General features: G+C 51.8%; 1 protein-coding gene across 1 annotated transcript in view; it reads left to right on the forward strand.

The window, feature by feature from the left end:
* DBT (dihydrolipoamide branched chain transacylase E2) overlaps positions 1 to 4,516 on the forward strand; it is a 28,621-nt gene extending 24,105 nt beyond the window's left edge. Inside the window, exons 9-11 of the mRNA XM_066352807.1 lie at positions 298 to 489; positions 628 to 699; positions 2,694 to 4,516. Coding sequence (XP_066208904.1) covers positions 298 to 489; positions 628 to 699; positions 2,694 to 2,861 — 432 coding nt within the window. The 3' untranslated portion in view covers positions 2,862 to 4,516. The remainder of the gene's footprint in view (positions 1 to 297; positions 490 to 627; positions 700 to 2,693) is intronic.
* The last annotated feature ends 5,917 nt before the right edge of the window (positions 4,517 to 10,433 follow it).

Here is a 10,433-nt window from a genome sequence, read left to right on the forward strand (position 1 = left end):
AACTCTGTAACATAGATTTTTATGAACGTTTGTACCTGTTGTTAAATGTTCTCCAGAAAGCCTATGCGAGCTTATGTTTCCACTAACAATGTATCGAAATAGACTGTTGCCCGACATTCTTACCTACCAGAAATTATCTCTTTCAAAAAGTCTTTTTTGAAACACTTTAAAAATCATTTCTTTTATGTCACTCCACTTTGATAAAATAATTTCTGGTCGTTTGTTTACTACCATGAGGGTTGATCCTTTCCTGTTCTCTTATGAAAGACCTATTGTATAATTTTTTTTTTCTTTTAGGCTTCTCATAACATTGGGATAGCAATGGATACCGAGCAGGGATTGATTGTCCCTAATGTGAAAAACGTCCAGATCTGCTCTGTGTTCGAGATCGCCACGGAACTGAACCGCCTGCAGACACTGGGCTCCGCGGGTCAGCTCAGCACCACGGACCTCACCGGAGGGACCTTCACTCTCTCCAACATCGGCTCAGTGAGTGACAGTGTGCTCCCGGCTACAAACCACGACTTCCGATCACTGGGCAGAGGCTCGATTAAAAAGAGAGACTTGTATTTGCCATTTGTTCATCCTACGCTTAACTTTCCTATTCTCGCCTCTGCTTGTGTTTAGATTGGTGGCACCTATGCCAAACCGGTGATCTTGCCGCCCGAAGTAGCCATTGGGGCCATTGGCTCAATTAAGGTGGGTTTATGAAGTGACTACAGAAGGAACATCGGCACGCCGGGAGGGAAGATGCAGAGGAGAGTAACCGTTTCTCAGGTTCCCCCGCACTGCGTGGGTCTGAGTGCAGGGTCTCCTCGGTCCGCCGGGCTGTCCCCAGCCCGCAGCTAGCTCGGGGGCCTGCGTGTGGGCACGGCCGTGACCTGCCGTTTCTCTGTGGACAGTGCGGGGCACGCTGTGAGTCTCGACGGAGAATCACAGCTACGGCCGACCTGCTTCTACCAAAATGTCTGCATTTCAGAATGCCAGAGAGGAGCAGCCACTCCAGGTGACTGTTTACCACCAAGTGAGGCGCTCTTCCGAGCATTTTTTCTCGCACTCTGTTCAAGAACGATAGGAGTGCTAGTTTCATGTGCAGATTTCTTGGCTTTGGGGACAGAGCCCCCAGAACTTGGGCTTTTAAGAAAAGCTCAGGTGGTTTCAGCATAGGTGAGCTGGAACATTAAATGCAAACAACCAAGACCCACAGGTGATCTGCTGCCCTGTTTTCGGAGAAGCTCACTTAGAATAGGTGGCAAGGATTGTTAGCCTGGCTGCATACTGGAATCGGCTGGGTCTCTTTTTTAAAAATGTCCAAGCTCACCCCGTGGCCACTGAACCAGCCTTGGGGGGATGCGGGGCTTGGGCACCCACCCCTGTTAACTCAGGGTGCAGGACCCCCAGAGCTGACACAGTAAGGTCCTGGACGCTTGTCATTGTCCCTACATTAACCTTGATTGTGGTCTTCATGATCTCAAAGAACTTTTCTTCTTTTTTATTCTTTTTTTTAGTAATTCACTTTTTTTTTTTTTTTTTTTTTGTATTTTTCTGAAGTTGGAAACGGGGAGGCAGTCAGACAGACTCCCGCATGCGCCCGACCGGGATCCACCCGGCATGCCCACCAGGGGGCGATGCTCTGCCCATCTGGGGCGTTGCTCTGTTGCAACCAGAGCCATTCTAGCACCTGAGGCGGAGGCCATAGAGCCATCCCCAGCGCCCGGGCCAACTTTGCTCCAATGGAGCCTCGGCTGCGGGAGGGGAAGAGAGAGACAGAGAGGAAGGAGAGGGGGAGGGGTGGAGAAGCAGATGGGCGCTTCTCCTGTGTGCCCTGGCCGGGAATTGAACCCAGGACTCCTGCACGCCAGGCCAACGCTCTACCACTGAGCCAACCGGCCAGGGCCTAGTAATTCACTTTTAATATATTTTTTTAAAATAGCCTGCAATGGGCTGGAAATCTGAGGGGAGAGGGGAATAGGTCCTTTACCAAAGACAGATGGTTCTGAGAGCGATGGTTCTGAACGCCGCAGCCCACCTTCACCGTGCTCCATGGGCCCTCTTCCAGGCTCACCCTGCCCTGCCCTCCGGTGCCCTGAAACTTAGCGGGCCCCCCTCTGCAGTCTCTCCCCCACTCTGCCCTGTTTCTGGGCACCCACGTAGCCTGGTACCTCACTGCCCACCCTTCAAAGTCATGCCACCTCCCTCTACTTCTCTACACTCTGTCCCCTCTCCAATTGCGGTATTTTTCTTTTGCACTTTTCTTTCACCACCTGACACACTATACATTTTACTTATCTATCGTAATCGTCTGTCCCTGCCCATTAAAGTGTGAACTCCGAGAGGGAAGGGTTCATTGCCCTGCTCCCTGCTCTGTCCCCAGAGTCTAGAAGAGTGCCCGGTGCCGGGCAGGTGCTCAGTAAACACTTGTCAAATGATTGAAACCCGAGATGAAATTGACTGCACATACGGAAGTGGTTCAGGGCACCGGAAGTGCCCCGGACGAACTGAAAGTCTAAGGGCCGCCCTCAAAGATGAAGGAAGCAGGAGCTGGCAGCCTCAGAAGCCACCGGGGGTGGCCGTCTCTCCTCCCCCGTGTGGGGCAGCGGCAGGGCTTGCCGAGCTGTGAGCTGAGCTCTCTCTCTAGGCCTCGTGCTCGGAGAGCAGTGAGGCTGACTCTCCACACTCTTCTGCTTCTCCAGGCTCTTCCCCGATTTAACGAGAAAGGAGAAGTCTATAAGGCCCAGATCATGAACGTGAGCTGGTCAGCCGACCACAGGATCATCGACGGTGCTACGATGTCCCGCTTCTCGAATCTGTGGAAGTCCTACTTAGAAAACCCAGCCTCCATGCTCCTGGATCTGAAATGAGGGTTTGCTGACGTCCTTGAACTTTCTGAGCTTCCACGGGAAACGTAGAGCCCAGCTGTGCCCGCCCACGTCTCTATGACGACCGTATAATAAATGGTGTGTATTGGCCTGAGGCACCTGGTTATCACTGTTCTGATACACTCTCTGCTGGAAATGAGTAATGGTTACTAGTTCTTCGGGGCTGCCCCCTCATATAGGTCATGGGGTGTGACTGCTGGATATGGTGCTGAGGTCCTCGTGCCAACGGGCTGAAGCTGTCGCAATGGCGAAACTGGCATTACTGACAGGCAGCCATAGACAGCAGTCACCCTCTTTCTTTCTTATCTTAAACTGACTCAGTGGAACTTTTTGACTACACTTAGTTGGAAAAGGAATGTATAGACAAAAATATTTTCCATTTCCCCACAATAATGCCCATCGCTCTATAAACAAAGTGCAATTATACTTAGCATTTAAGATATCCAGGGGTATGTTACTCTGTAGAGTTCACTGTCTGTAAATGCCTTATTTATGTAAATTAACGTCTTTTAAAAGGGAAAATGACAAGTGGATCTTAATGTCCATTTGTAATTTTATAAAACAGTAAAGAAGAGAGAGAGGAGTCAAATGGGTAATTATGAACATTAAAATAAAATGACAAATTTTATAGAGAAATGAAGATATCATGATCATTTTGATAGAGGCCTACTTTAATCAGAAATAACATCAAGCCCTGATCAGGTAGCTCAGTTGGTTAGAGCATCATCCCAATATGCCAAGACTGGATCAGCTCTCTGGTCAGGGCACATACAAGAATCAACCAATGAATGCGTAATAAGTGAAACAACAAATCGGTGTTTCTCTCTCTCTCTCTCTCTCTCTCTCTCTCTCTTTCTCTCCTTCCTTTCCTCTCTCTCTAAAGTTAATAAACAAATTTTTAAAAAAACAATAGCATCAAGAGCACTATCCAACAGCCTGACCAGGTGGTGGCACAATGGACAGAGTGTCGACCTGGGACGCTGAGCACCCAACTTCGAAACCCTAAGGTCGCCAGCTTGAGCGCGGGATCATAGACATGACCCCATGGTCACTGACTTGAGGCCAAAGGTCACTGGTTTTGGCAGGGGGTCACTGGCTCAGCTGGAGCCTCCCCATCAAGGCATGTATGAGAAGCAATCAATAAACAGTAAAGTGCTACATCAACGAGTTGATGCTTCTCATCTCTTTCCCTTCCTGTCCATCTGTCTGTCTGTCTCTCTCTCTCTCACACACACACACACCAAAAGAATACAGTCCAATATTTTGATTTTTATTCAGAAAATCAGTTGTTTCAAATATTGTTTAAAAAACTTCAAGTGAAGTTTTATGATAGAAAAAAACTTGTTTTAATATATACTTGCTCTAATAATGGAAATAATGTTTAAATTGGAAAATAATAGATCAATTGAATGTTATTGTTTTAAAAATCCAGATAATATGAAGAGTTGAAAGAAAATAAATCCTTCATACTCATACCACTACTAACATGTCGATCAATGTATCTATATGCATAGCTATTCTTTTTATAAAAATGAGATCATACAATGTCTATTTTATAATTTGTTTTTTTAATTTAACCTTATATTACGCACAACTTTAGATGACAATAAACAATTCTACATTGTCATACACCGAAATGGCTGCACAGTAGTCTATTGTGTGTATTTATTATACACTTAAATAGTAAACGTCTGCTTACAGCAGGCGTGGTGCCAAGCATGCCCCTCCCCCCGATGTTTCTGCTTCACTGGGCTTCTATTCCAGTGGACGAGACAGATTAAATTGTCATAGAAATAAAAATATGGCTGCACCTGAGGAGGAAGAAGCAGGGTGCCGAGAGAGCGTCTCACGGAGGTCGCCGAGCCTGTCTGGGAGGCTCAGGGGAGGGACGGGCCATAACTTACCCCGTTCCCTGTGGGTAGCTCTTGCAGAGTTTTACATGCAGAACGGCATGATGTAAACACTTTCCCCTCCCTTAAAGAACATGCAGACGGCCCTGGCCGGTTGGCTCAGCGGTAGAGCGTCAGCCTGGCGTGCGGGGGACCCGGGTTCGATTCCTGGCCAGGGCACATAGGAGAAGCGCCCATTTGCTTCTCCACCCCCCCCCTCCCTCTCTGTCTCTCTCTTCCCCTCCCGCAGCCAGGGCTCCATTGGAGCGAGGATGGCCCGGGCGCTGGGGATGGCTCCTTGGCCTCTGCCCCAGGCGCTAGAGTGGCTCTGGTCTCGGCAGAGCGACTCCCCGGAGGGGCAGAGAGCATCGCCCCCTGGTGGGCAGAGCATCGCCCCCTGGTGGGCAGAGCGTCGCGCCGGGTGGATCCCGGTCAGGCGCATGCGGGAGTCTGTCTGGTGGGCAGAGTGTAGCCCCTGGTGGGCGTGCCGGGTGGATCCCGGTCGGGCGCATGCAGGAGTCTGTCTGACTGTCTCTCCCCGTTTCCAGCTTCAGAAAAATACAAAAAAAAAAGAACATGCAGACTAGGAGGACAGGAGTCCTGAAGTCAGTCTGTAATCTGTTCCCCTGAAGGTCCTCCATCATGGGTTCAAGAGGTTCTTTACATTCCCAAGTAACCACTGAGCGGTCCACTCCATCCCAGCCCCGTGCCTTTGCCGTCTTGCCTTTAGCCTCCGCCATTGGGAGGTGAGGAAAAGATTTGCTTCCCACTCTGCAGGACCTTTAGGCTAGGAGGTTCCCCCGGGGACCAAGGGCCCGGGAGCGCGACGCTCGTGGCAGAGCAGACGGACAGGGGTCCACTCGTCATCACACGGTGGGGGGCGGGTGCCACGAAGCTATTGCTGTATTCCTGAAGGTTGACACTCAAGGGAAGGAGTCCTTCACTAGCATGTCATCTGGATGCTGGATAGTCCAACCGGTGCACGGAGAGGAAGCCAGGAGGCTGGCTACAAGTGGCCACCCAGAAAACCAAGGTTCCGTTCATGGAGGACAGCCGGCCTCTGACCTGGAAAAGAAAGCCTAGCAGGGAAGGAAATGGGAAGGACGGAAACGAGAGTTGGTATTAACTTCCGTGTCAGAGATCGACATGTACAAAGGCTAAAACTTTTTATTTCGGGGAGTTTCCTGTCCTGGCTGAGTGACTTTGCTCTGTCGCAGGGAATCTCTGAGACCAGTCCTGACCACACACAACGGGGAAATGTACACGGGTCCCTTTGACTGTCAGGGAAATAAAACAACTCGAGGTGTGTTTGCAGACGCACACAGCACACCCATGCACATGTTTCAGAAAGTGGTTAGGTAGGAAGAAGAGCGTGCAGGTGACAGTGTCTTTGTCCGGGAAGCTCACCGCTTGTCTGGGCGTTTCCCATGGGTCTCCAGTCGAAGTGGGTCCCAGAGAGCGCTCGGTTGCTTTCTGTGCTGGATTCTAAGGAGACGGGTTCGAGAAGGAGGCTTTGGCGGAGTCAGCACTGCCCTGTCATGCCGGGGGTACAAAGCCTTCCTTGAAGCTCTTCAAAGACCTTTTCCACGTTCACCCTGTCACTAATTCATCATTTCACTCTGCACGTGTCCACCGGGTGCCCTCCAGGTCCGGGGACGGACGTCATGGAGACAGAGGAGTAAGAGATGAGGTTCCTGATCTCCCAGCAGGAGCTCCGGCTGGAGACGAAAGCTGTCAGCAGAGCGGATCCTGACGGCCGCCTGAAGGGCGGGGCTTTCAGCGCTGAGGTCGACTTCCTGTCGGCACTCAACGGGGGTTTTGCTTTTTTCCTCCTGAGGTTGGACCACTCTGTCTTTCTAGCCGGGCCTCGTAAATCCTGCCTCGCCAACCACACATCTGATAGGAGCGGAGGCTCTATCCTTAGGCCACACAACCCCGAGCGGTTCAAGGTCTTTAAAGGGCCGTAGCTCAAGATTTGCTTTTCGCAGGACAGGTGATACATGTGTGACCCTAGATCATTTAGGGAGCAGCCTCTGAGCATCCTACTTTCAGGATGCTTATTCGAGTGCCACCGATAAGTCATCCAGCCCGTCTGCCGGCCACACAGTTGTCACAAGGGGAAGCCCGAGGAACACCAACACAGTAATTCTATCAGTGCCAGACATCCTGATGCTTTACATATATTAAGACTTTTTTTTTTTTTGGCCCTCGCCGGTTCGCTCAGTGGTAGAGCGTCGGCCTGGCGTGCGGGGGACCCGGGTTCGATTCCCGGCCAGGGCACATAGGAGAAGCGCCCATTTGCTTCTCCACCCCCCCTCCTTCCTCTCTGTCTCTCTCTTCCCCTCCCACAGCCAAGGCTCCGTTGGAGCAAAGATGCCCCGGGGGCTGGGGATGGCTCCTTGGCCTCTGCCCCAGGCGCTAGAGTGGCTCTGGTTGCGGCAAAGCGATGCCCCGGAGGGGCAGAGCATCACCTCCTGGTGGGCAGAGTGTAGCCCCTGGTGGGCGTGCCGGGTGGATCCCTGTCGGGCACATGCGGGAGTCTGTCTGACTGTCTCTCCCCGTTTCCAGCTTCAGGAAAAAAAAAAAGACTTTTTTTTTTTTTGTATTTTTCTGAAGAGAGAAGCAGAGAGACAGACTCCTGCATGCGCCCAACCAGGATCCACCCGGCATGCACACCAGGGGGCAATGCTCTGCCATCTGGGGTGTTGCTCTGTTACAACCAGAGCCATTCTTGCGCCTGAGGCGGAGGCCATGGAGCCGTCCTCAGTGCCCGGGCCAACTTTGCTTCAATGGAGCCTTGGCTGCGGGAGGGGAAGAGAGAGACAGAGAGAAAGGAGAGGGGGAAGGGTGGAGAAGCAGATGGGCGCTTCTCCTGTGTACCCTGGCCAGGAATCGAATCTGGGACTTCCACACGCCAGGCCAACGCTCTACCACTGAGCCAACCGGCCAGGGCCTACATATATTAAGCCTTTTAGAGCAACCCTATCAGGTAGGTGCTCTGATTATCCCTTATTTGAAAGGTGAGTAAAGTGAGTTACAGTTTTCGTAACTAGATGCACATGGATTAACACGTGAGTCTCCAAGGCTCGGGTTACCCGTGACTTCCCTCTGTTAGAAGGAGCAGGTGTTATCAGGCTAAACGGAAGAAAGAACGTCTAGATATGCCCCAGGGGGTGTTTGAAAGGCTCCCTGAGGCCTGTACTTTGCAGTCGGATAGAAGGGGTTTGGAGTAGGATGACCTCTCTGCAGTAGCTTATTAAACCATCAAACAGGATGTTGGCTCATCTTGGAACCGGATCCCGCCTGCACCCTCCTGCATGAGAGCCGCTGCTGGGCATCCTCAGAGCAGGGGATGCTTCCTCGGGGAAGGCGGGCAAAGGCCCGGGCTGCGCTCTGTGCCTGCCCACGGTGGCCGGATGATCACATGGGGGCCACAGCAGGGCGCAGGGCTCCACGACAAGCTTGGGAGCTGACCCGAAGGAAGCCCTCAGCTTCCTTCCAGAGGAACCACCAGTCTCAGCACTTGTGGTCAGCAGATGCCACACCTCCTCAGACAACGGCTTCGCCCCTTCCGGACCCTCATGGACAGACAGAGGAAAGCACTGGGGTCAGGTGAGCAGCCTCTTTTCCGCTCTTTCTTGTCCTATGCTTCTGTCACAGTGTCATCCCCCCCCCACCCTAGTCTCTGCAAACAGCAGCAGTTCATGTCATGTGTCCGTGACTCTGCTGGGCCTGTTCCTCTGCTGGAATCCAGTGAGGTGAGGGTGGGGGATGGGGGGTGACCCAGAACGAAAGTCACTTCCTGCCTCAGCCCTCTGCCGGGGTGACCCAGCCTCCTCTGGGCTGCTTTGCCCACACCTCGGTCGGATGCAGGTAGGGACGTAGCTGCACGAATGTCTGCCCTGCACTGCTGGGCGGTGAGCCCTCTCAGGAGCCCCAGCTCAACAGCCCACGCTCGGGGTCTGCTGGCTGACCTCGACATCGAGTTCTAAGACAGCGGGGAGTACAGCCCCCCAACCAGGGAAGCACCATGTGGAGTCACAGGGCTTGGAGGTGCTCCTGTGTCTGGAACTGCCCTGCTGGCCGCAAGGAACAGCATCGAGGGGAGGGAAAGGAATCTGTTCAAACCCCCTTATCGTTGGTAGGACATCCGCTCTAAACTCTCTGCAAAGATGCGCTCTACTTCCTACGTGTAGAGTGCCTATTTTATAAGACATTAGAATTCCTTCGTTCCCCACCTGCTCAGCACTTCCAAGCTCATTTTAGGTTTCCTAGCATGTGGGTCACCATTTTTCCTTTTACAATGTTTATTGCAAATGACTCAGGTATGCCATCATAACCTACGGTTAAGCAAAGCTACGATGCACCAGTGCTGATCGGGAAAGAACACAGCCAAATTTAACCACCTGATTTATATGGGAGGACATTACCCACGTGACAGGTGCATGTACTGTGCCCCAAATAGAAACCCCCTAACTTACTGACTTGCTGAACGATGCATGAATGCCACTTTCAGAAAGAATTTAAGACAGGAACTGCATCTGTACTCACAATCACCACGTTTGAACACTGTCGTTATTGTTGTTGGATTGTCATTCATAGCTACCTCTACATAACATTTTAAATTAAGCATCTTAATAGATTATTTAATACGCACAGCCAACCTTATTGACCCTTAACCTTTGGTTTCGATGATGAGAAAAGAGCCTCAGAGAGGAGAGCAACCCGCCCAAGGTCCCAGGTTAAGTGATGGAGATGAGAAACCCAGGCGGACCTGTCTTCACTGTCACCTTCTCAGTCACCCGGCCCCACCCATTGTCATTCATGGCCTATCCTACAGTCTCTCTGAAGTTTCTACTCCTCCACAATCCCCTAGATTTGCATTGAAGATAAGTTGTTCCAATTAAATTGGCCATTTTCTGGGCCAAAGACAAGGGCAACTGGAGGCATAGGCTGTTGTGCCCTGTGTGGGTACGAGAAGGGACAGAGGAAACTGCATTACTGAGCACCCGCTGTGCACCAAGCTCCGCCCAGCACGCATCTGCTTCTGTCTCCCTCAACCCTCATGACTACACTTCACAGTGGGCGTGTCAGTGAGAACTAGGTTTGGCTGCACCTAAGAGGGACCAAACCAATAGCAGCATCAACCACAACAAACCTTCCTTGCATGTAGATGTCCTTAGCTGGGAGGGCGGGTCCGCCCCATTCAGTCCTCACAGACCCCAGCTCCATCCGGCCTTGTCTTCTGCCGTCCCTTTGTTATCACACCTGTCCTCGTTGTCCAGGACACTGCTTCAGCTGTCACGACCACATTCCACACGATGGGACGGCGGGGAAAGGGGCAGAGAGAGTGGGAGAGAGAGAGAAGTGGGGAGGAGCAGGAAGCATCAACTCCCATATATGTCTTGACCGGGCAAGCCCAGGGTTTCGAACCAGCAACCTCAGCATTCCAGGTCAGTGCTTTATACACTGTGCCACCATAGCTCCAGTGGCAAGCTTTTTTTTTTTTTTTTTTCTGAAGTGAGAAGCGGGGAGGCAGAGAGACAGACTCCCACATGCGCCCGACCAGGATCCACCCGGCATGCCCACCAGGGGGCGATGCTCTGCCCATCTGGGGCGTTGCTCTGTTGCATCCAGAGCCATTCTAGCGCCTGAGGCAGAGGCC

This window comes from Saccopteryx leptura, chromosome 11, assembly GCF_036850995.1.
Source record: "Saccopteryx leptura isolate mSacLep1 chromosome 11, mSacLep1_pri_phased_curated, whole genome shotgun sequence".
NCBI lineage: Eukaryota > Metazoa > Chordata > Mammalia > Chiroptera > Emballonuridae > Saccopteryx > Saccopteryx leptura.